Source organism: Microtus oregoni, unplaced genomic scaffold, assembly GCF_018167655.1.
Source record: "Microtus oregoni isolate MIOR12 unplaced genomic scaffold, Mior012 000103F_ref0000194, whole genome shotgun sequence".
NCBI classification, from domain to species: domain Eukaryota; kingdom Metazoa; phylum Chordata; class Mammalia; order Rodentia; family Cricetidae; genus Microtus; species Microtus oregoni.
This window is the reverse complement of record NW_024544717.1, coordinates 1,362,103-1,388,076: the sequence shown is the minus strand read 5'-3', so window position 1 is coordinate 1,388,076 and position 25,974 is coordinate 1,362,103. Positions and strand designations below refer to the sequence as shown.

At 44.0% G+C, this 25,974-nt stretch overlaps 1 protein-coding gene across 1 annotated transcript; it reads left to right on the top strand.

Annotated features, from left to right (window-relative positions):
- Window positions 1-78: 78 nt before the first annotated feature.
- On the top strand, window positions 79-24,567 carry LOC121443232 (zinc finger protein 169-like). Its single transcript, XM_041644911.1, has 5 exons — window positions 79-621; window positions 12,236-12,321; window positions 14,249-14,375; window positions 14,793-14,888; window positions 22,468-24,567. The coding sequence occupies exons 2-5, from the start codon at window positions 12,289-12,291 to the stop codon at window positions 24,423-24,425; spliced, it is 2,214 nt and encodes a 737-aa protein (XP_041500845.1). The 5' UTR covers window positions 79-621; window positions 12,236-12,288; the 3' UTR covers window positions 24,426-24,567.
- The last annotated feature ends 1,407 nt before the right edge of the window (window positions 24,568-25,974 follow it).

Genomic DNA, 25,974 nt, shown 5'->3' with positions numbered 1-25,974 from the left:
CTAGAGCTGCGTGGGTCGTGTAGTGCGCGCGCGTCATCCCGGCCGGTGTACTTCCGCATCCTGCGGTCGTCACCTGTGCCTGTGGACTGTCCTCCAGCGGTTCTGGCGAGCGAGCAGGACGACCCTGGCTTCTGCAAATCTTTCCAGGAGGAGAATAGCCTATAGAGCTGGCGTGGGACACCCACAAGGTTCAGCCTTCAGCGTCTGTTTGCGTCCTCGATGCGTGGAGTCTTCGGGAGTGGAATCAGCTGCGCTGCCCATCTCGGAGGAGGGTCTCGGTGAAGACCCTCGGGTGGGGAGGGGGCCACGTGGGAATGGGATTTGGGGTTCAGTACTTTGTCCAAGACAAGCTGCAGGTTAGTCTGGCCCACGATCTGCTTCCCAGGCTGCACTGTAGGTGTGTCCCCTGTGTTTGGGCACTGTCTGGGAGACTGGATCTGGGGCATACAGACATCGTCCCTCCACTCCCACCCGCCAGTGAGACTGAGAAGTGAGGGGTAGGAGCCATTCTCCACAGGAACAAACATACGAACTGGTGAGGACGGGACTCTTGGGGACTCTTAGTCTTGAGGAGCTGCGCTAACCAACATCTGGAAATACAGCTCGCTCACTGGGACCCAGGTTAGTGCCCGAGGAATGCCTTTGGGGAAAACATAAAAAATTGCCTGATTGAAGGGAACGATAAAGACCAGGAGACGGGGCCAGTACTGAAGCATGGAGCCGTGGTGTGTGCCAAGGCTTGTGTGTTTGTGTGTGGGGGAGGGTGGGGGTTGACCCCTGTACATGCGGGCTTCAAACTTTGTGCGGCTCCCACCAGTTTGGGACCTTCCAAGAGCCTGGAGTGCAGCAAAGGGATAGGACTTTCCTCATGACCCTGGACTTCTTGGCCGACTCCTCGATCCTGGAGATGTGCCCAGGTCTTTTTTTTTTTTTTTCCTTTTCTTTTTAGATCTTTGAGCTATCCATACAATTCATTTTGATCATATTCAACAGCCAAAATTCTTCCCAGACCCATCTGCTCTCTCTACTCACCCATCTTTGTGTCCTTTTTTCTTTCTTTCTGTTTTAAAACCCATTAAGACTAATTTGTGCGGCCCAAATACTTCCATATATTCCACTGGATTGTGTGTTGGCTATATATATACTCTTAGAGAAAACCGTCTCTTCCTCTCCCAGCAGCCAAACATTGCCAGTAGTTCCATACTAGGGGTGGGTGCCGACCTCCCATCTCCATGCCGAGATCTGCTCTAACTTGGGCTTGCACAGGGTTTATGCATGGTGTGGTACCTGCTGTGAGTTCTTAATGTATAGCTGACCTGTTGTGGCCAGAAGACATTGTTTCCGTGGAGTCACCCACCATCTCTGGCTCTTACGCTCTTTCTGCTACCTCTTCCTCAATGATTCCTGAGCCTAGGCTGGGGGTTTGTGGTATGTGTGTGTTCTTGTTAGGGCTGAACAGTCTGCAGTTTCTTATCCTTGGCCAGTTGTGGGCCTTTCTGTTAATCATTATCTATTGCAAATAGAAGTGTCTCAAATGAGGGTGGAGAGAAGGTATTAATTTATGGGTAAACCGATAAGTCATCAGGAATTGGTTTAATACTATGTCCATTTAGCAAAATAATGGTATTAGGTGAGCCTCTAGGAATTATTGCATGTCTGGTAGGCTCTTGTCCTGATAACCGGTATAGGTTTCAGCTTGTGGAGCCACACTTAAGTCCAAGTAGAAAGTGGTTGGTTGCTCCCATGATGGTTTTGCCACTACTGCACCAGTGGACCTAACTGCGTATCTTGGCAGGCCAGTCATTATTGTAGTTTGCAGGGCTCATAGCTAGGTGCGATTGATGATAGTAGCCTGCGTAGCACCTTTTAGCGGTTGAAAATTAGCCAACAGATGATGGAGGAAGGTCATTGGTTAAGTAATAAAGAAACTGCTTGGCCCTGATAGGTTAAAACATAGGTGGGAGGAGTAAACAGAACAGAATGCTGGGAGGAAGAGGAAGTGAGCTCAGACTCGACAGCTCTGCTCTCTGGAGCAGAGACGCCATGCTCTCCTTGCCCGGCCAGCGCATGCGATGAAGCTCTGACCCAGGATGGACTTAGGCTAGAATCTCCCTGGTAAGCCACCTCGTGGGCTACACAGATTATAAGAAATGGGCTAGTCCAGGTGCGAGAGTTAGCCTAGAAGAGGCTAGATAGAAATGGGCCAAGCAGTGTTTAAAAGAATACAGTTTGTGTGTTGTTATTTTGGGGCATAAGCTAGCAGGCGGCTGGGGTGCTGGGGACGCAGCCCCGCCGCTCATATTACAACAAACAGAGGTGAAGTTTCCAGGCCAGCACCAGCTTGATTTCTTCATGTTTTATGACTCAAATATATGTGGTGTCTTACCATCAAGTTTTGGGGGTTAACTAAGAGTAGTGGCAATTCCTGTAATGTTGGGGGGGTACCTTTGGGGCCTCGCTGGCTAACAACTCCAAAAGAGGTAACCCATTCTTAGCAATGGGCTTTTTATTTATTAGTCTCTGGTATCTACTGATATTGATATAGAAATGATATATTCATTTCTAACACACACTCTATATTTCTGTCAAAAATATTTAGTGTTATGTATCCCTCTCTCCCTGGATTTATTATTTTTCACTTTACAGTATGAAAACATTGCAGTCATTTCCAGAAGTATAACAGCTCTAAAGTTTCATGGATTCATAACCTTGTAAATGAGCGGATTATCCTGCACCCAGATCTCCCCTCAAAGTGTGGATTTCTTCGGAACTGGCTCCTTTCTGGAGCCTATGCCCAAGCCTGTTTGTGAGTCCAGTTGCTCCTGCACCCCTCTGGGCAAGTACCAGTTCTGGTTTGTCTCTTCTGAATCACTGAACAAGGCTGTTGTAGAACGCTACCCCCTGAGTATAACCGTCACCATCTTCATCAGTTTGGGCTACTTGGAACAGTCATTTGGCTCAGTTTATGGGGAGGGATTTCTAAGTTTGCTTGCCCCGTCTCCAGTGCAACGCTGTCCTGATGACTGTTTTGTAAGTTGTGAATGCTGGCAGCATTTGGTCTCGTTCTTCTGAAGCATATTAACTCTTTTGTGTCTTTCGTCTTTTCCTGTGAATTTTAGACTTTAAACATATCTACAAATTAATTTCCCAGGGTTTTGATGGGGATGTCTTTGTATCTGTGGCCCAGGTTGGGGAGAATTGACGCCTTAACAATGCTGAGTTTTCCCACTTTAATTTATTCTTCATTCATTTTGATCTTTCATTTCTTTCAACAAAGTTTTGTAGTTTTCCTCATAGCCATCTCAAAATTAAAAATTATGCTTAATATTTCTATGTTTGGATGTTATTGTAAATGTTGTTCTGTTTTAATCACAGATTCCAGTGGTTCATTGCTAGTGTATAGGAAAGTAATATTTATTTTATTACTAACTTTGTGTCTATTAGTTAAAATAACTTGTGTTAGGAGTTTTTATTGATTTTGTGGGTTATTTCGCCACAAACACTCATGCCATCTTTAGATGAGGTCAGAGTTTGTTTTTCACTGACTGCTTAAAATAATTCTCTTATTAGGTTCACATGTTACACTTGATTGACATGTCTTTTTTTTTTGTTTGTTTGTTTTTTGTTTGTTTTTTTGAGATGGTTTCTCTGTAACTTTGAAGCCTATGCTGGAACTAGCTCTTGTAGACCAGGCTGGCTTTGGACTCACAGAGATCCGCTTGCCTCTGCCTCCCCAAAGGCGTGTGCCACCACCGCCCGGCCTTGTCATGTCTTTTAAGTACTTTCTTTATTTCATAAAAGCTTCCCTTCCTGATATTTTAATACTTTTATTTGTTGAGGACATCATATTTATCAGTAATTATAAATATCAATTCATTATTCAGAACGTTTGTGAAGGCGTAAGTTATAAACAATGCCACACCAGTTTGGAATTATGATTAATAGGGTGGTATTTATTTAAAGGGGAAAAAACTTACAGATCACCGTCAGCCCTCTGCGCAACAAGGAAGGGAGTCTAGTCGCTGGCCGAGCAGGAAGTGAAGAGAGAGGAGAGGGAAGTGGCCGCTTTTTTAAAGGGAGAGAGACCACACCCCAATGGGCTGGTATCTCAGCGGCGATAGGCTGGAGGAGTGGGAGGACCTCCCGTAACACCTCCCCCTTTTGTTTAAATAAGAGAGTTCTAAACCTACTATGAAATTATATACAATAAGTACAAATATCCTATTCTAACTAGCTTAGGTCTTGTATAATAAATAACTTGGCCAAGTCATGAGAGAAAGTAACTACATTTATATAGTCTTCAACTCCATCGAAGATCTGAGAAGGGAAATAATGTTACCTGGGTAATTAGGAAGTTCAGTAAAACAACTTCCAAAACATGCAACAAATCACAGAGACAACTAGCTACCTAGGCAATCACCCAAAGTCACATTAGCAGCATTGAAGCAACCAACTTTGGCTAAGGCCTAACATAACTGACATACCATTTTCAAAGGCAAGCAACTTTTCAAAACTTTCTTACCCTGTCTTGGCAGGATATGACAGCCCTGTTTTATCCATTGATGCACGCTCTGTATCTTTGTCAGTGGGGCATTTCTTTGCCCCAAGGCAAGTTCTGCCAAAAAGAAAGGCTCCAGGTGGAGTGTCTTTGGTGCTCAACATTCTCTCGGGAATAGAGTGGTGTTGCCAGGAGCAATTGTGTCTCACTACCACAAAACTCTGAGTTAGATTAAAGGCCATTTTCTACAGCTCTTTGAAGAAGTTGAAGATTATCTATCTATACTGAGTATAATCTCTATATATCTAAAGAACCTGATTAGTCTAATTATAAATGACAAACTTAGATGACTATTAGTCTATATAATTCTCAATATCTATCTAACTTAAAGACTAAGACAATAAACGACTGTGAAACAAATGAGGACAATGACTTCCAAATATAAACAATGTACAAATATACATTGCAGTAGGTAAATATATATCAATACACAAACATTATATAAGTATCTTAATCAGAGGTAGAAATGTACACTGCAATATGGTAAATATATACAATATATATATCAATACAATATATGTCAATACATAAAAATGTTTTAAACAGAGGTAAAAACATGCATGCATACAATAGTCAATATAATTTAACTTTGTATCAATATACAAGAATCTATACCAATATATTTGTCTAAAAACAGTAACTCACAATTACAAATCTATTATCCCATCATCCCTCTTTTTTTTTTCAAAATGATCCCTGAGCTTATAAAATTCCTCCCCCAACCCTCAATCGTATACTAATTATAATCAACCCCTAAATGATGTCCCTAAACCCAAGGGCAAACTTTACTGGGAGAGGGGACGTAGTCCTCTAGAATTACTTCCAACTGTCATGGGGGCGACGTTCTTTCTGGGGGATCCTGTGAAAGTAAAATGATGGTTAAATTTCAAGATCATTGTCTTTTAAAATTGCCAATAGTCTCTGAGTATTTTGTGCGGGTCTGGCCAAAATGTTGTTTAAGGTGTGCACCATTTCAGCTAACCAAGTTGGAACTTATTTTTATTTATTTATTTATTTATTTATTTATTTATTTATTTATTTATTTTTTGTCTTGTGCAGCTGGTACCCAAAGCAGGTCTTGTAGTAGCGCTATCAGTATCATGACGTCATATCAACCAGGTGGAGTTGTTGTTATGGGGCCCCATCTTCTTCCTGGAAACTTCAAATGTCACTTCAGGAAAAACTCATTGTTCATTATGAAAAACTTAAACATTAATCATATAGACATATATAGACACACACACACACACACATATATATATATTCAATGAAAGACATGATAGATATATTCAACGAAAAGTATGATAGATATGAAGAAAAGCAAAGGTGTTTTCTAAACTCATATTTCTTTCTGTCCCACATCATGGCTCTTGACATGAGACAGAAACTCCAGAAACTCTGGGTTTTTCTCTTACTAACAGGCTTGGAATTGGAGAGGGACTGAGCCAGAGTCCAACTTCAAAACCAGCTTTATAAATTTAGAAATATGGTTTAATATTACTTACACAACCCATTCAGTTTTCTTGATATTTCCTATTGGGCAGGTATTTTTCCATCTGTCAGTATCCAAACATCCAGGGTCCCTTGAATTTCTCAAAGATGAGTGTTTTCCTGTGGAGATAAGAACAGAACCCTGCCCCCATTCTATATGTTTTTCTTACCACCTGTATGAATATCATCATTGTGGATGAGTTGTCATTTCTCCTTTCCAAGAGGTTTCTCCTCTTCAAATTGAAACTTTATTAATTTTGATGGTATCCACAATTTTTCTTCTCCTGTGGAAACAAGAGCAAAACCCCTTCCCCAACGTAGCACATCTCCTGGCTTCCACTGAGAGGTCAGCACATCTTTGAAATAAATCGGTTGATTTAGTTCAGCAGACTTTTCCATTATCCAATATCTTTCTGCTGCTGTCGTTCCTTTCTCATTAGCGTTAAGAAAATTCAAGGTTAATAAAGCATTATGTAATCTATTTCTGGGGGTATTTTCGGTCCCTTTCTGTTTGTTCAGCATATCCTTTATAGTACGATTTGATCTTTCTATAACTGCCTGACCTGTAGGATTATTTGGTATACCTGTAATGTGTTTTATATTATAATAATCAAAAAAGCATTTCATTTTCTTAGATACATATGCTGGACCATTATCTGTCTTTATTTGCGCAGGTATACCCATGATGGCCATAACTTCCAATAAATGTGTGATTACTGAATCAGCCTTTTCTGAGCTCAGGGCAGTAGCCCATTGAAAACCTGAATACGTGTCTATGGTGTGGTGTACATATTTTAATTTACCAAATTCCATAAAGTGGAACACATCCATCTGCCAGATTTCATTTCTCTTAGTACCCTTTGGGTTACTCCCTGCAGGCAACGGTGTTTGATTATAGAAAGAACAAGTAGGACATCTCTTTATAATGTCCTTAGCTTGTTGCCAAGTAATGGAAAATTCTTTCTTTAGGCCTTTACTATTGACATGATGCTTCTTATGAAATTCTGAGGCCTGCAACACACTTCCAATCAATAATTGATCAATCTCAGCGTTGCCTTGGGCTAGAGGACCAGACAGACCTGTATGGGACCGGATGTGTGTTATGTACATCGGACAAAGCCTGTTCCTGATTATGTCTTGTACCTGGATAAACAATGAAGTCAACTCAGTGTCATCTGGTATAAATTCAGCGGTTTCAATATGCAAGATAACTCTTTCTGCATATTGTGAATCTGTAACTATATTAAGAGGTTCTTTAAAATCCCTTAGCACCATAAGAATGGCATATAATTCTGCCTTCTGGACAGAATTATAAGGGCTTTGTTCCACCTTACTCAATTCATCTGACTTGTAACCTGCTTTCCCTGATTTATTTGCATCAGTATAGAATGTATGGCCTCCAGTTATTGGAGCATCACGTACAATTCTAGGAAGAATCCAAGAAGTTCTTTTTATAAGGTTAAGTCTACCACTTTTGGGATAGTTGCTATTAATTTCTCCCAAAAAAATTAGCGCAAGCTCTTTGCCACGGTTCATTGTCTTCCCATAACTTTTTTATTTCTTCAGTAGTAAAAGGCACTATAATTTCTGCTGGGTCTATACCTGCTAGTTGACGAAGTCTCAGCTTACCTTTTATAATTAATTCAGGGACTTTTTCCACATAAGTTTTTAATTTTTTACTTGGTTTATTAGGCATAAATATCCACTCTAAAATAATATCTTCCCTCTGCATTAGACTCCCTGTAGGAGAAATTCTGGAAGGCAGTATGACAAGATGCAGCTAAGATTTGGGTTCACCCTATCCACATGTGCCTCCTGTAATTTTTCCTCAATCATTGTCAGTTCCTTTTCTGCTTCAGCTGTCAGTTTTCTTGGACTATTCAAATCTTTATCACCATCTAAGGTTTTGTTTAAATGAACTATTAGATCAGGTGTTATCCCAACAGCTGGTCGTAGACTGGAAATGTCTCCTAACAATCTTTGGAAGTCATTAAGAGTCTTTAACCGGTCTCTCCTAATTTGTGCCTTTTGCGTTTTAATTTTCTCTAACCCTATTCTGTAACCTAGGTAATTAATAGAATTTCCTCTTTGAATCTTTTCAGGGGCAATTTGTAATCCCCACCTAGGCAAGACTTTCTTTACTTCTTCAAACATTCTTTCTAAAGTATCTTTATTTGAATCAGATAACAAGATGTCATCCATGTAATGATAAATGATGGACTTGGGGAATTGTTTACGAATTATTTCCAATGGCTTACTTACAAAATATTGGCACAATGTAGGACTATTGAGCATACCCTGTGGGAGGACAGTCCATTGATATCTTCTATTAGGCTGAGAATTATTATAAGTAGGCACTGTGAAGGCAAATTTTTCTCTATCCTTTTCTTGTAACGGTATAGTGAAAAAACAATCTTTCAAATCAATAACTATAAGAGGCCATCCTTTTGGTAACAGAGAAGGCAAAGGAATTCCAGATTGTAGTGGGCCCATAGGTTGAATTACTTTGTTGACAGCTCTTACATCTGTCACCATTCTCCATTTACCAGATTTCTTTTTTACAACAAACACAGGAGAATTCCAAGGGCTGGTTGATTCTTCAATGTGGTGAGCATCTAGTTGCTCCTGCACCAGCTGTTCCAATGCCTGTAGTTTATCTTCAGCTAGAGGCCACTGTTTGATCCATATTGGCTTCTCAGTTGGCCATTTTAAAGGTAGGGCTGTTGGTACCTCTAAAGGTTTGGTATTTGCTGTATGTTCTTGTACAGCCTGAATGGCTGGTGACCTTTTTCCATAATACCTCATCATATCCTTCCCAGAATTATGAGTTCCTGGAACTACAGGAATGTTAATCTGGGTATTCCATTGCTGTAGCAGGTCACGGCCCCATAAATTTATGGCAATATTGGCTATATATGGCCTTAGTCTTCCTATTTGCCCTTCGAGCCCTATGCATTCAACCCATCTTGTGCTTTGTTTTACACGAGATAGGGTTCCAATTCCCAGGAACTGAACATCTACCTCTTGAAGAGGCCAATTCGGATGCCAAGATTCTGGGGTAATGATACTTACATCTGCACCTGTGTCTAATAAGCCTTCAACGAAAGTGCCATTTATACAGACTCTTAGCTTTGGTCTTTGATCATTAATAGAAGTCTGCCAAAATATACGTTTACTCTGTCCTACTGGGTTTTTTGACTCATCCTCCACACGTATTTCATCATTTAGACCAGTATTACTTTTTACAGCAGAAATTGGAGCTTTTAATTTTCTTGGTGAGGCACGTTCTCCACTGTGACTGGGAATGACTGGGCCACTGTTGGCTTGGGGGCCTGCGAGAGGCCCCTCAAGGAGTTTCCCGATGGTATCGGGTTGCCTTGTTTGTCTGTTGTTGACCTGCATTCGTTGGACCAATGTCGGCCTTTACCGCATCTCCTACATATACCTGAAGGCCTAGGTCTCCTAGTTTTGTCATTCTCAGAGGAGATAATATTCCTAGAAATTCTGTGCCTGCAATCCCTTTTCAGATGTCCTAATTTACCACAATTAAAACACCTGGCAGTTTGATGTCTCCTCATTGCTGTGGAATTCGCTTCTCCTACCCAAGATTCATCGTTACAGCTAAATGTCTCAACATTCATCGTATGCTGAATCCATTCATCCATAGGTGCTGATCTAGACTTTAAAGGCCCAATTATCTTTTTGCATTCTATGTTTGCATTCTCAAAAGCTAGAGATTCAAGAAGTATTCGTCTAGCTTCTGGGTCTGTTACCCCTATGTCCAGAGCCTTAATTAATCTTTGCAAAAAGTCAATAAAGGGTTCTCTCTGACCCTGCCTAATTATGGTATATGATTCAACCCTTTTTGCTGGATCTTGTATCTTATTCCAAGCATTTAAAGCTGCTTGGTGACATAGACACAGTACTTCATCATCATAAAGAGCTTGGACCCGTGGATCAGCATATTCTCCTGCACCAAGAATTTGATCTTGGGAAACCTCGACACCTTTTGCTCTTCCTTGCTGTTCCATGTGTTTGGATTCTTCTCTGAAATAAATTCCAAACATCAAGGAAGGTCCATTATTTAAAACTGCAGACACTAACTGATGGAAGTCATGGGGGGTAGCTCTAGCATTAGAAGCCCAAGTCCTTATCATTTCCTTTACATATGCAGAGTGCAAGCCAAAATTAACAATAGCGTGCTTAATTTCTTTTAGATCATTCATTGCTATTGGTGTCCATCTAGCTTCTCTGACTCCCTTTGAGCCTTTAGAAGTTGACGCTTTGTCAGAATTAAGTATAGGGTATGCCGCTAAAACCTTGGGCAAGCCAGTTCTAATAGCTGGTGTTGGCATTGTATCCTGTCCTTGTGCCTTATTACTCTGTTCACCAGCTCCAATCATTTCTTCAATCATTTCAAGTCTTTTTATTATTGTCTTTATTATTGTCTCTTTTGAATCCTGAATCTCCTGACCTGCATGAGTTTCTAGTAAAGATTGTATGGTTCTTAGGAGTGCCATGATCTTCCTAAATGATAGAATATGCAAAAGAATACTGAAACCTAGTAAATTAAGTTATCCCCATAGTCATATAAACCTTGCATGATATAACCCATTGTATTGGTAACCAGAACAGTAAAATTCGCGTTGGAAGCGAAAACTGCCATATTACCTATTATCCAGCAGGTGGTGCTGTTGCCAAGTCATGACGAAAACAGGGTCCTGTTTCAGAGTCTGCCTAGTATTTGTTAAAAATTGGAAAATGTAAGTTGCTCAACAAAGTAAATGTAATTAAATCAATTCCAGAGACGGAACCAGAAACCCAGAATCCAGGGGTAGAGAAGAGCAACCTGGAAGCCGCTTATGCCTCCACGTGACAGAGTCACCCTGAGGGGTTGCAGCTTTCAGCAACCGCGTGCTCTGGTTCGCGCCACTTAAGAGCTGTGCTTGCAAGGGAGATTTAAAAACAACTCAGAAAAGAGCAAACCATGCGGCAGAGACTACGCGGGCCTGTGGGGTTTAAATCCACGTGAGGAGGCCAAGGCCGCCGCTGCAAGGCACAGGCAGTGGCGCTGAGGAAGGGAGGGCTCCCACCAAGCCGAACTCGCGGCCGGCAGCCGAGCGGGGAAAGGAGAGGTTCTAAAACGAAACGTTGGGTGCCAACTGAAGGCGTAAGTTATAAACAATGCCACACCAGTTTGGAATTATGATTAATAGGATGGTATTTATTTAAAGGGGAAAAAACTTACAGATCACCGTCAGCCCTCTGCGCAACCAGGAAGGGAGTCTAGTCGCCGGCGGAGCAGGAAGTGAAGAGAGAGGAGAGGGAAGTGGCCGCTTTTTTAAAGGGAGAGAGACCACGCCCCAATGGGCTGGTATCTCAGGGGCGATAGGCTGGAGGAGTGGGAGGACCTCCCGTAACACGTTTGGTTCTTACTGTTCTTTTCCTCTTAATCCCAAATGTCCTGATCTCACTTAATGATATTTATAGTTTTCTAATGTTTCTCACGCTCCATTTATATTTAACTCTCACTTGTTGTCTCTTTTTCTCATTCATGCGTGTAAGCCAGGATCCAGCCCAGGTCACAGAGCTCATGTGTGGAACGATTTTCTCCTATCTTTAATTGGGGAAAGAGCACCTTCTATTTCTTCCTTACACAGTCTGCTTATGAAGTCGACTTTCAATGTAGCAGGCAAAGGCTGATGACGAACTCTATACATTTCAAATCTTGGGATCCTCATCTTTGATTTGTGAGTGGGTGTATCCAGGGTCACGCGAGGAAAGATCAGGTTGTGCTCTGCTCCTGCTCTTCCCCAGACCTACGTTTTCCAATTCTGCCTTGGACTTCCTGGATGCTGTTCTTTAGCCTCCGGGCAGTGGCAGGAATGGAAGATGGACGGAATGCTTCTGTTTTCAGTGCGCTGTTGAACTTCATTTCCCAGAGGGAGTGCTCGTAGGTAGACACTCTGAGTTTACCCAGGAGCATGGAGGCCCCATTATTCAGCCAGAGATGGGGTTTGACCTCATGACTGACTCAGACTTGTGGATTCTCTTCACTGGTTAAGAATGGGCTGCAGAGATGTCTCTGTCAGCCTGGCGACCTCACTTCTACAATGTCCCTGTCTTCTACTGAACTGGGATATGAAGGGCCATCTTCCTAAGTGCTTCTCTTTTCTTCTTCCTCAGATTGGACTCTGCGAGCAGGCTCTTGACCAGAGAGTGTGTTCTAAGAGTGGGCGATGGCCCCAGGGCTCCTGACAACCAGAGACAAGGTAAGCTCCGCCGTTTCTCATGTCCCTCTTCTCTTTTCCTCTCTGCAGTCTTCCTTGTGGGTGTTTAGCAGTGCCTGCTCGCACCTGGGAGCTCTAACCTATCTTACCTGGAGCTTTCTATAAAATATCTCCTGGGAGCTCTAACCTATCTTACCTGGAGCTTTCTATAAATATCGTTTCTTCATTCATGCCCAAAGCATTCACTAAGTAGCTAACGGCGATTGTCACATGGCTAATGTAAAAATACAGGATATGTAGGCTTATGTACCCAGTGATCCCCAAGGCCTGAAAGCTGTATATGAAGGCTGCGCGCACACACACAGAAGTCAACCTTGGCTGTCATTCTTCAGGAGCCGTCTGTTTCGTTCTCTCACTGGAATCTGGGGCTCACCGAATAGGTGGGACCGGCTGGCTGTGTGCTCTGTGTGCTCCAGGGACCCCATCTCCACTGCCCAGTGCTGAGCTTCCAGCACCTGGCTTTTTGCATGGATGCTGGGAGTCAAGCTCAGGAGCCTGTGGTTTCAAGGCCAGCCCTTTGCCACAGCTGCCCTCCCAGACTCCTGATTGGCTTTTGAAGGGGTTTGCAAACTGGAGAGTTAGTGGAGACATTCTTTTAGGAGTCTTCTCAGGAAGCCTCGCCCTTCTCAAACCTTGGGACTGCAGGCTGTTCACTGTGTTGGAAGTTTATAGTCGCAGTAGCCTTTGAATGCATTGGTTTCTCCGTGTACAGGTGAAGATTCTATACCTGCTGTCTATGTGGATAACTCATGAATAACTTTGGTTTTGTGGCCACCATGCTTTGTGTTTGAGCTTTTTTATATACATGCTCTTTAACTTATGATGGGACGATGTCCTGAGGAGCCCGTTATAACGTGAACGTACTGAGAGTAGAAAGTGGCTTTAATACACCTGCTCTACCAAGCCTAAGAGCTTAGCCTCACAGGGCACCATGGGGTACCAGTTACTTTACCTTGTGGTCACATGGCTCATGAGGAGCTACACTTCATTACTGTTGGCTAACACTGTACAAATGAAATACCATATATATGTGCTCAGGAAGAAATCAGAATCCAGAGAATAGTTTCTACTGCATGTAGCTTTTATACCACTGTAAAATTAAGAATATAGGTTGGACTGTTTTCGGTAGAGGAACCACCCATACTTAAAAATTGGGAGATTATGCTTAAAAGCCTGAATTGGGCTGGGGTGAAGGGTCAGCTGATAAAATTCTTGTCTTATAAGTGTGAGGACCTGCGTTTGATTCCCCAGAACCCATAAAAAGAAAAAAAAATAGTCAGGGGATGCTGGAGAAGTGGCTCAGAAAGGAAGAGCCTGAGCTGCTGGGCGGTGGTGGTGCAGGCCTTTAATCCCAGCACTCGGGAGGCAGAGGCAGGCGGATCTGTGAGTTCGAGGCCAGCCCGGTCTACAAGAGCTAGTTCCAGGACAGGCACCAAAGTGTCAGAGAAACCCTGTCTTGAAAAACCAAAAAACAAAACAAAAAACCAAAAAACATATCTAATCCACGCTACTCAGGAAGCTGAGGTAGGAGAGTGGGAAGTTGAGCTAGCAAGGACAGCGTAGCAAGAACCACTTCAAATACAAGAAAATGAAGAAGTTGAAGGATTCAGGCTTCTTGATTTAATGCCTTGCTATATAGCTGTAATAATTAACATTGTGGTTTTTTTGAAGGTCTTGTATATGCCTAGATCAATAGAGCAAAATAGGAAACCCTGCATTTCTAGGTTTCCGTGTACGGAACTGGATTCATATACGGAAAGAGTTGTCTCCAATATGCAAGAACAAGGCCTGTGCACTTCATGTTGTTGCACCAGGTCGCCGTAGTGTTACCGCCTTGGTTCTGGATAGTGACTTAAGCTGCTTTTAGCCGGGTGGTTCTTTTATGAGCAGGAATGTGTTTTTGTTATAGGCATTAATGGCCTTCCATGATGTGGCTGTGGCTTTCAACCAGACGGAGTGGGAACTGTTGAGTCCTGCACAGAGGATCCTCTACAGGGACGTGATGCTGGAGAATTATAGCCACCTGGTCTCCCTGGGTAAGGCCGTCATTATTTAGCTCTCAGAGTTTACCTGTGGGCATCTTAAACGTCTGTGTAGCGGCCAATGTGTTCTCTTCTTCAGACTGTCCATATTTTGTAGTGAAGGTGTGTGTGTGTATGTGTGAGTGTGTGTGTCTGCAATGAGTGACAATGTGTTTCTAGGCCTCTTTCTAGGCTACCCCTTCAAATATGGGAGTAGCTTTGTTTATTCAAGCCTCGGGCATGACCTGCTTTTGACCCAGGGTCCTCTGCCCTTGCTCATTCTTTCTCATTTTTTCCATCTGGGTGATATTCTTTCCCCATCTCTGCACTTCCCTTCTGGGTGTATGACATTTTCTGCACTGGCCTGGAGTTCTGTTGTAGCTCTTAAGTCACTAGCCTAAAGGGGTCCTTGGTTTTGTTTCTTGTGACTAGGAATTGCATTTTCCAAACCCAAACTCATCACACAGCTGGAACAAGGGGCGGAACCCTGGAGAGATGGCAGTGAATGCCTTCTGGACCTTTGTCTGGGTAAGTGAAAGACGGGGCAGGCGATGAGGATGAGGGTACTGGGCACCAGGGCAGTGAAAGACAGGGCAGGTGATGAGGATACGGGGCACTGAGGAGCTCAGCAGGCCAGGAAGGCATGCTAGGGGGAGCTCTCCTCCCAGGGCTCTAGGTAAGGCTATATAGCCAACTCTCCATCCCTCCCTCCCTCCCTTCTTCCCTCCCTCCCTCCCTCCCTTCTTCCCTCCCTCCCTCCCTCCCTCCCTTCTTCCCTCCCTCCCTCCCTCCCTCCCTCCCTCTCTGTCCTGCTCGCCAGGACAGGACTCCCCTGGAGGTGTACCTCACCTGGCACCTGACTTCTGCTTGGCACCAGCAGCACGTTTAGGGTTTCTTCTTGTGCTCTTGCCAGCCTCACTCTTGATCTTCAAGACAGTGCCTGCCCTTCCAGACTAACGAGGCTGCTCCTGCTGAATGCTCTTCAGTTTCTGTTCTTGCCTTGGCAGCTGCTGTATATCATACCCATCCTGTAGATTACCATAACTTTGTTTTCTTTGTGATGGCTTAATTAAGATTACAGTAAAATGTGAAGAACTGTAGCAGTCTGGCTGCCCTGTGGTCTAGGAGCTCATTGTCCACCAGGGGGCAGGCTCGTTCCTTCTCAGACTGGCCTAGTCCATTGTCCACCAGGGGGCAGGCTCGTTCCTTCTCAGACTGATCTAGTCCATTGTCCACCAGGGGGCAGGCTCGTTCCTTCTTAGACTGGCCTACTTCTCTGCCTCCTTCTGGGTTCCTACCCTTGGGTCCTTCAGAATACCACATTACTTTGCATGTTTTGTAAATTTCTTCACTCATAGTCTGCACCCCCAATTCCTGACAATCAAATACTGTCACTCTGTACTTTTATAACACTTGTGAAAGTGTGCAGGAATCATAGCTAGGACTGAAGTAGCTGGTTCACACACATTTGTAACTTGGAATTGATTAGATAAGCAGACTGTGTCTGAAGCTGGTAAGAGCATGTACTCCAGTGGCAGTGTGAGTATCCTTTTGACGCATCCTTACCAACATTTGGTATTGTCTGACTTCACTTCCTCATCTTTCTGGACTCTCTTGGGGTTTTAGGTGGCTAATATGAGCATCTTCTCATGTGATCTGTGCCCTCTTCTGGGAAAGACTTGACTACTTTAGACATTTGCCCACTTTTCAGCTAAATTTTTTTCTCTTTTGTTATTGATTACAATTGTAGAATTTCTCTAAAACATTTAGGTATTTAATCCAACCCAATGAATAGTCGTATAATTTAATATGAATATTAGAATGTACAGGCAAATTTTTGCCCACCTTATCTTTTTTCATGAATTTATTTTCACTTTACTGGCATTTAAAAATGATTCTGAGTCAGGGTCTCACTGTGTAGCCCTGGCTGGCCCAGAACTCCTCATGTAGACCAAGCTAACTCCGTGCTCACAGAGATCCGCCTGTTTCTGTCTCCTGAGTCCTGAGATTGAAGGTGAGCACTACCATGCTCTTGTGTTTACTTTTTTCCTTCTAAATAAACCATATGGGGGATGTTATGCTTTATATCAAACTCTGACTTTGTAAAAACGAACTTTATCATCTGAAGTATATTAACATATACTATAAAATACTATTAAGATATGAATATTAAGAAATAGGGCGTGTTTTAAGGTAAACTATTAGAAGTGAAAATCAATGCGCTGTGTTAGAACTGACACAGGGAGCACACCCCTCCTTCCCAGACTTCCTGTACACCTTACCACAACTTCTGCTTTCCAGCCTCCTTGTCCTCCTTTTCCTTTCTTTCAAAAGAGCAAACTATTTTCTTACTTCTTTGAACATTTCATGCACACATACCATGGATTTTGATCATATTCTCCCCATTCCTCTCTCCTCACTCCTTCCAGATCTCTCCAAGTCAGGACATTTCCCAACTTCATGCCCTCTTTTCCTTCCCTTTTAAATATAGCTCAGCAAGTCCTGTTTGTGTTGCCCGTGTATGCCCGGGTACGAGACCACCCACCAGAGTGTGGTAGACCCACCAGGACTATAGCCTTAAAGGAAGCTGACTCTCCCTCCCCCAGAAGCCAGCAACTGCCAGTACCATCTCCTCCTTTCTAATCTGTTCCCGATTATAGATTTGTTTGAATTTTCTAGAACTTATGTTAATTAATTCATACATGATATAACTGTTTTCTACACTTAGCATAATTACTTCCAACCTTATACATATGGTGTATGTCAATAACTTATTTTTATTGGTGAGTAGAATTACTTTATATTGCTATATTATAACTTACTTAACTACTTACTTGTATTTTAGTGTTTAGCATAAATAGGGTGCATATTTCTTTAAATGACATTAAATAGTACCTAGAATCTAAACCATTTGGTATAGAATAAAAAATATCACCCATCATAGGAAGAGCCAGGAAATTACAACTTGAAGATGACAATGAGCTGATGAAGTGGGGGTCATCAGATTAGATTTCAGGGCCTGTAGATGCAGCACTGTGAACTTAGCACTGGACTGAGGAAGGAGGATGGCAGGTTCAAGGTCAACCTGGACAACTGTGGGACTTTAAAAAGAAAATATAAAAAGAGAGCTGGGGGCATAGTTCATGAATAGAGCACTCGCCTAGTATGCACAAGGTCTTAGGTTTGATCCCTAATGGTGTAGGAGGTCCTTCTGTTTGTGTGTTGCTTTCATTGGTTAATGAATAAAGAAACTGCCTTGGCCTAGTTGATAGGGCAGAACTTAGGTAGGCGGGGAAGACAGAACTGAATGCTGGGAGGAAGAGAGGCGGAAGAAGAGAGAGGAACCATGGAGCCACCAGAGACAGATGTGCTGAATCTTTTCTGGTAAGCCACTGCCAGATTAATAGAAATTACAGATTAATAGAAATGGGTTAAATCAAGATGTGAGCCAATAAGAGGCTAGAGCTAATGGGCCAAGCAGTGATTTAATTAATACAATTTCTGTGTGGTTATTTGGGGCTAAGGTAGCTGGGCGGCCGGGACAAACAAGCAGGCCCTCCTCCAACACCCTAGTACTGAATAAAAAGCATCCCAAGGATTTTCAACCTGTTACACATGCTCTTGAAATAAAAGCATAAAATATCAGTAAAGAATTAGTTTATATAAAAAATAAATTTGCATTTGTGTTACTGAAATATACAAGAGAAAATGTGAACTCATTGGATGGGCCTCACTATAGAGTTGGAGTGACGAATGGAATCTGTGAACTTGTTTTATGTGTTGAGACAGGGTCTCACTCTGTAGCCCTGTCTAGCTTTGCTCTCATAGGGATCCACTTGCCTCTGCCTTCTGAATGGTGGGATTAAATATGTTCACCATGACATCCAAGTGGAATCAATGAACTTGATTCCAGAACAATAAAATATCATAAATCTGAACAAAGAAAGAAAATAAACTGAAAAAAGAATGATTTCAGAGACTTCTGGTATAAAAACCAAGAAAACAGTATTTATGTCATCAGAATCCAAAAAGGATAATGAAAAATATTTGAGAAAATCATGGTTGAAAACTTCTTAAACTTTGTAAAAAGATATAAACATGTAGATACAAGAAGCCATAGAAACATTAAATAAACATATATACATAAACACTAATTCACATGATAATTACAATTCTGGAAACTTAAAAAAAAAAGGGTAAAAATGTGGAAGACAGCCAGTGAGGAAAAAAATGTCTTTCCTACAGAGGGTTTTTCATGTAAACTAATTAGGCCAGTGAGGACATGGCAAGAATCTTCTTCAAGTGCTGAAAGGATTATAAATTCTATACCTAGCAAAACTATCCTTGAGGAGTGAAGGAAATTGGTACATTGATACTAATGGAAATAAAGAACCTGGGACACGTACCATGTCGATCTATAGGTAAGGAAATTCTTCAAAGAGAAGAAAATGGTAAAAGAAGATCCTTCTCTCATCCATAAGACCAAAAACCAACCAAACAAACCCCAAAATAACAGCAGCAAAAAACAATTAAAAATAAGAGAATTCCTAGAGCAGGGGGTTAGAAAAAAGAAAAAAAAATAAAGAGAAAAAAGGGCACCACAGCTTTACATATAGAATTTTAGAAGCTTTACTTACAAAATTTTTGCAGTCATATTGATGATTAACTCATAAGTTTTTACCTTAAAAAAAAAAGGTATGACAAACAAGAGTGTGGGAGCTAAGGAGGTGTAAATCAAGGTGATTTTTCTGTTCTTCAAGTGGTGAATGTTGACAGGAATGCTGTGATCTTTCCCCCATGTGGACTTTTCTTTGTGTTTTATGTGTTAGGGTTAGGATATTTCTATTCTACCCCAAGGTAGAATGGCAAGTGATAGACAAGTAAATCACAAACCAGGAAGACAAATACCATTAATGCTTAAGGCTCATAAATAATCCTCTTGGGCTTGTTCTGCTCTCAGGCTCACAGGGGCAATGGCCAGGCCCCCCACCAACTTGAGGCAGGGGTTCCATTCCTAGAATTCTGCTAAGCCCTATCCCATGCCATCCGCCGGGAGTAAAGTGCCCTCCCAGAACCACTGCTGTGCCCTTGAAACCAAGAGTGGAGGTCCGACTACCCACTTAGCTGTGGGCTTCACATCCGTGATAGAAGTGGCAGTGATTTGATGTGGGGTCGCTCTCCCCTTTTTGAAGCCCAGTGCATGTTTAGATCAGAATAGCTCTGCTAAAAATTAAATACTAAATAACCAGGTTAATAAATGAGCTGAACAGACAGTTCTCAAAAAGAAGAAATGCAAGTGAGCACTGAATGTGTGAAGCAGTGTCCAACACCAGGGAGCTGGAAAATAAAGCTGCTTTGAGATTCTGTCTCACTCCCATCAGAATGGTTACCGTCAGTAAAAACACCCCCTCCCCAGCAAATTCAAGTGAGGAGGTGGGCAAAAAGAATTCTACACACTGCCAGTGAGAACATAAACACAGGAGCTTCTGTGGAAATCAGCATGCCATGCCTCAAGAAGCTAAAAATAGAACCATTGTATGACTCGGCTCTGTTACTCTCAGGTGTATACCGAGAGAGTCTGCAGGCAAGTGAACACAGCTGGGAATCACGTTCAACAGAAGACGCCAGAGTTCACAGACAAATAGTGCGTGCCTTCTCCTCATAGATGGAACCTAAAGTTCTCTCTCTCTCTCTCTCTCTCCATCACAAAACTTTACAGGGTATCAGTCATAAAGGTGGGGAGGACACTTGAACGAAGTAGAAACTAGAGAAGGTAATGGAACATACGTAATAAGAAAGAAGTTGGAAGAAAGAAGCAGCTAGAGGGGCAGAGGGAAGTTCATGGGGAGGAAAGGAGAGGGTGTGATGACATATGTAGGAAGATGCCATGACGAAAAACCCTAACCTAAGAAGTCTGTAATACTACAGAAGTTCTTCTACCCAGAGCCGTAGGTTCCAGGAAGCACGACAGCCTTCCTTCACTTTATCCTGCTCCCTGCTCTCTTGGCTCCAAGTGCTGTGTTTCTGGCACTGTAATCCCACGTCTGTTCAGACTTCTGCAATTATGCATAGTTATATTGTGCATAAAAGGCTGTTTAGCGACGCTCTTAGTGTTCTCTTTAGGACAGGCTTTCTCACCTGCCCAGTATGCATAACCAGAATTTTCCTTTTTTTCTTAACAATTCTACTAATTTCTTCCTGCATTTTCCATTAAGTGGTAAGGACAATCCAAGCTGCAACTTCAATACTTGGATCAGAAATCTCTGCTCACCATTTTACTGCACCTAAGCGCTATTCTTCCCCAAACACTGGAGTACAGTTAGAAACTTGTTTTCTGTATTTCCTCCCAGTGACTCCCTTTAGTGGCAGTCTAGGCCTTTTTAGCGCATACATGACAACTTTCCTAGCCAGTCACCCAGTTCTGAAGCAACTGTTATGTTTTACAGTCTGGAAGGCCAGGAGGAACAGTGTTAGTGATTGTCAAGAAGAGCCTGTTCGACTAGCAGGAACACCCAGAGAGCTAGCTCACTGAATGGTTTTCTTAGGAGAAATAACAGTGGGATGTACGTGTACTTAGGTGCTAGGGAGGGAGCCTCATGATACCCTTCTCCTTTGGCCATTTATTCTCTGATACATTTTTTTTTTTTTTTTTTACATCCTGGCCACAGTTTCTCCTTCCCCTCCTCGCAGTTCCTCCCCCTCACTCCCTCTTTGTTTCTGTTTAGGAAAGGGCCGGTCTCCCATGAGCATCAACAAAACATGACTTATCAGGTTGCAGTAAGACTAAGCACCTCCTCATGTAATAAGGCTGGACAATATGAGGAGTAGGGTCCTGAAAGTCTGCAAAAGAGTCGGAGACAGTTCCCACTGTTAGGAGTCCCACAAGAGGACCAAGCTACACAACTGTAACATCTATGCGTAGTGCCCAGATCAGTCCCATGCAGGCTCCCTGGTTGTCGGTTGGGTCTCTCCGAACCCCTATGAGCCCCGGTTACTTGATTCTGTGGGTTTTCTTGTGGTGTCCTTGACCTCTCTGGATGTCAAACTGTTATTTTAGATCAGATCAAACGAATCACTGATGCATATCAGGGCTCCGGAAACATCTCTGGTCAAAGGTTCTGCAGTATGTATTGTAGCCTCTGTGGATGTGCTCCTTGTAATGACTGCTCTTTGGTACTGGACTGTGCAAGGAGATGTAAGTGGTGCATTAATGATTGGCGGTGATCCAACAGCAGTCTAGAAGACAGTCGGCAGACCTACTGTCGATGGCTCATGAAACATGTCACACTTTGTGTTGGTCAGAAAGAATCAGGCAGGTCTAGAAAGGCTGGTCGTGATGAGTCCTCAATCAGAACGCATAGGATTTTATAATCAGCTCCAAGAGACAAGACCCAATCGTGGTGGCACAGGTGTGCTGACTTGTTATCTTCTAAGCAAGCACTGTTATTAGAGGGAAGCATTTCTTTTTTATGACTTGAAGAAAATCCAAGAAAGTCTTGGATTAATTAGGTCACCGGGAGCCATATTTCTTTCTTTCTTTTTTTTTTTTTGGTTTTTCGAGACAGGGTTTCTCTGTGGTTTTGGAGCCTGTCCTGGAACTAGCTCTTGTAGACCAGGCTGGTCTCGAACTCACAGAGATCCGCCTGCCCAGGTCTAGGCCATGGCGCCCCACTTCACTGCCGAAACACACCGTGTTTGCTGAAAAGAAAACCCAGTTCGTTCCCTGTTCGCTTATGGGGTGAGGGAGCACTCAGTTTAGTATCACACAGGAGTCCCTAAGCTTATTTCAGTCTGCCTCTCTCATCTGGGGAAACCTTTAGGTAGATGACTTCAAATTTGTCACTTTATTTCAGAAGAAAGAAGAAACAGCTCATTGAGTAAAAACAAGTATTTGTGTATGTTCGTGCCTCTATTAGCGGCTCTAATTGCAGTAGTTTATAGAGCTGACAACGCCCATGAAGCTTTTCAGGGTTTTAGTTTCCTGACGTTCAGAGCTGTGTGAAGGCTGTTTGTGAAGGGAGTGTGTGGGCGTCTGAGGAATTACAGTTGGGGAAATGTTACTACCCACTGGCATCTCGGAATCTGACCAATGCTTTCTCTCTAGCAGAACCCAGGACAGAATTAGAGCCCGGTCTCTCCTGCCCGATATCCTTTGCTAGTCCCGACGTCCTCAGAGTGTGTGTGCTGAGTGAACACCCCCCTCAGACTTTCCCAAGCCCGCCAGCAGGCAGCAACCTCCAGCCGGAAGCTCCTGGCTGTTGTATCAGTGAACGAGATGAAGAGGGGGCCAGCAGCGATGCTCTGCTGCAGAGGGCGAGTCCAACCGGGATCCTGCAGACGCTGTTTAGCCCGTGTCAAGGTCAGGCAGTGTACTGGGTGGAAGAAGGCAGCAGGAAAACAACAGACCTTGACGCGGCCCCAGGAGGCATCCCTGAGAAGGCAGGCACAGTATTGAAGGGGTCGGACGGGTCAGAATCTGGAGCAATTCTTCAGGGAGATTTTCCTCCAGGGCTTCCTGATGCCACCAGCCTTTTCAGCCCTCGGAAGCATCATGACTATCCTGACTGCGGAACAGGCTTTTGCCAGAGGTCAGACCTCATGAAGCCCCAGGGGATGCAGGGAAGCGAGAAGCCTTACTCGTGCGCTGAGTGTGGGCACCAGTTTACTCTGAAGGCTTCTCTCACGGTCCATCAGAGGAAACACTCGGGAGAGAAGCCGTATGTGTGTGGGGAGTGTGGGCGAGGTTTCATGTATTTGTCCTCTCTCAACAACCACAAGAAGATCATTCACTCTGGAGAGAGACCCCTTGTATGTCAGGAGTGTGGGCGAGGCTTCCGCCAGAAGGTGGACCTCCTCCTTCATCAGAGGACTCACCTGGACAAAAAGCCCTTCGTGTGCCCGGAGTGCGGGAGAGGCTTTTGCCGAAAGGCCTCGCTGCTGCAACACAGGTGGAGCTCCCACTCTGACGACAACCCCTTCATCTGCTCCGTGTGTGGCCGTGGCTTCCGACTGCTCTCCAGGCTGCTCACGCATCAGATCACACACTCTGGGGAGAAGCCCTATGTTTGTGCTGAGTGCGGACAACGCTTTGGCCAAAAGGGCACGCTCATCCGACACCAGAAGACACACACTGGGGAGAAACCTCACGTGTGTCGCCAGTGTGGCTGGAGTTTCACCCAGAAGGTCAACCTCATCAGGCACCAGAGGATCCACACCGAGGAAAAGCCTTACCTGTGCCCCGAGTGTGGGCGAGCCTTTGAATTCAAGTCCCTGCTCACCCGACACCAGAAGACACACATGGGGGAGAAGCCGTATGTGTGCTCCCACTGCGGCAGGGGTTTCAGCCAGAAGTTCAACCTCATCGGGCACCAGAGAATTCACACGGGGGAGCTCCCTTTTCTGTGCTCTGAGTGTGGGCGTGGTTTTGTAAAGGAGGCCACGCTGATCAGACACCAGAGGACCCACGCAGGGTGGCAGAAGCCTTACCAGTGTCCCGAGTGTGGGCGAGCCTTTGAATTCAAATCACTGCTCACCAGACACCAGAAGATACACACAGGGGAGAAGCCGTATGTGTGCCCCCAGTGCGGCAGGGGTTTCAGTCAGAAGTTCAACCTCATCGGGCACCAGAGGACACACACAGGGGAGAAGCCCTACGTGTGTGCGCAGTGTGGCCGGAGCTTCAGGCAGAAGTTCAACCTCATCAGGCACCAGAGGATCCACACGGGAGAGAAACCTTACCTGTGCGCCGAGTGTGGGCATGAGTTTCGAAAGAAGGTCTCTCTCATCAGACACCAGAGGACCCATGGAGAGGAGAAGCCCTACCGGTGCTCCGAGTGTGAACGGGCATTTGAGTTTAAGTCGCTCCTCATCAGGCACCAGAAGACGCACACGGGAGAGAAGCCCTATGTGTGTGCCCAGTGTGGCAAGGCTTTTAGCCAGAAGTTCAACCTCATTGGGCACCAGAGGAGCCATACTGGGGAGAAGCCTTACCTGTGCCCCCAGTGCGGGCGCGCGTTTGCCTTTAAGTATCTTCTCACCCGACACCAGAGGAGACATTCTAAGTAGGAGCTTTACGTGAACAGCGTGTGTGTTTGGGGGGACTGGATGGAATGCCAGACCTCTCTGGAGGACTCAGTCCAGTCCATAGAGAAGCCATTTTGGTGTGGCTTTGGCTTTAACTCTGCCCTCATTGTAGACCCACTCTGGGAAGAAGCCCTACAAGTGCAGGGATTGCGGTGGCGTGGGGGTGCGGCAGGTGCAGGCTTCAGCCAGACGTTTCACCCCCGCAGACATAAGGGGGACCATGTGGCTGGCTATCAATTCCTAGCTTGAGAGGTGTTTGCCTGTCCTGTTCCTTCCTTACCCCAAGAGCATGAAGCTGGCAGAAATCACTAATGAAGGTTCCATTTTTTTTTCCTGAAATGGAACGAGGGAAAAAAAGCCCTTGCTTGTTCGTGAAATCACTGGTTTATGATTTACTTTCCTCAGTAAGTTAATTTTCTGGGCTCCCTAACAAAATACCCCAGACGGTGTGATTTAGGCAAAAGAGAGAGGTATGTTGCCATGCATGTGGAGCCTGGGAGCCCTCTCAGACTGGCTCAGGTGTGGCTCCAGCCTCACCTCTCTTTAGCCAATGGATGAACAGCTTCCGGTTGTGTTGTGCTCCCACGGTCTGCCTCCTTTGAATATGCTTTCCTGGTGCCTGTTCCTCCCAGACAGAGCCACACCAGAGGACCTTGTTCAACTTCGGTTGCTTCTTTAAATGTCCTACATCAAGGTACATCCCATCAGAGGTCAGGCATCAATCAGTATTCACACTGGGGGAGTGTGACTCAGCCGACAGCTAGCTCTCCCTGCAGCACCAGAGTTGATGTTTGCACATACAAAATACAAACCATATTCACAGCATCCCCAGGCCTCAAAGCCTTAGCTCACTGAAAATCTCTAATATAAATAGCTCAGTCAAGTCTGGGTGAGGCTTTAAGTCCAGTCCACCTGCAAACCATATTTCTGTCTGCAGTTCTATGAAATCCAACATAGAATGTGCTTCCAAATTCCAATGGCCAGACAGATACAGGTTAGATATTCTTTATTTTATTGTTTTTATTGAGCTATACATTTTTCTTATTCCAAAGGGGAAATGTTGGAAAGACCTGAGGAGTGATGGTCCCAGTGTCAGGTACAAGCCTAGCAGGGCAAAATCTATGGGACCTTGAGTCTCAAGAATAACATTTGACTCAGTGTTCTGTCCCCTGGCGCACAGGGACAACAATTAATATTGTTTCCCTAGGCCTGAGCCATGGAGTGTGAGCCGTGGACCCTGAGGAGACGTATTTGACCTCACTCCAGACCTGTTCTTTCTGACCTCTGGTCAGAGTAGCAGCCCTGATTTATGAATTCTACTTGAAACCACATTTCCCCCATTTTCCTCTGCTTTTCTTTTCTTTTTTTTTCCCTTCCTCTTCCTTTTTCTGTGTATGCATTTATGTACCAGGCTGGCCTTGAACTCACAGAGATCCACCTGCCTCTACCTCCCCAGTGCTGGGATTAAGGGCCATCACACCAAGCTCTTCCCTTTTCTTCAAGATGAGCACATGCTCACAGCTTGGAGCTC

Coding starts and splice junctions, on each gene's coding strand:
- LOC121443232 (XM_041644911.1), top strand. CDS start 12,289: ATGGCCCCAGGGCTCCTGACAACCAGAGACAAG. Junction 12,322..14,248: donor TCCTGACAACCAGAGACAAG/GTAAGCTCCGCC, acceptor TTTTTGTTATAG/GCATTAATGGCCTTCCATGA. Junction 14,889..22,467: donor CCTTCTGGACCTTTGTCTGG/GTAAGTGAAAGA, acceptor TCTCTCTAGCAG/AACCCAGGACAGAATTAGAG.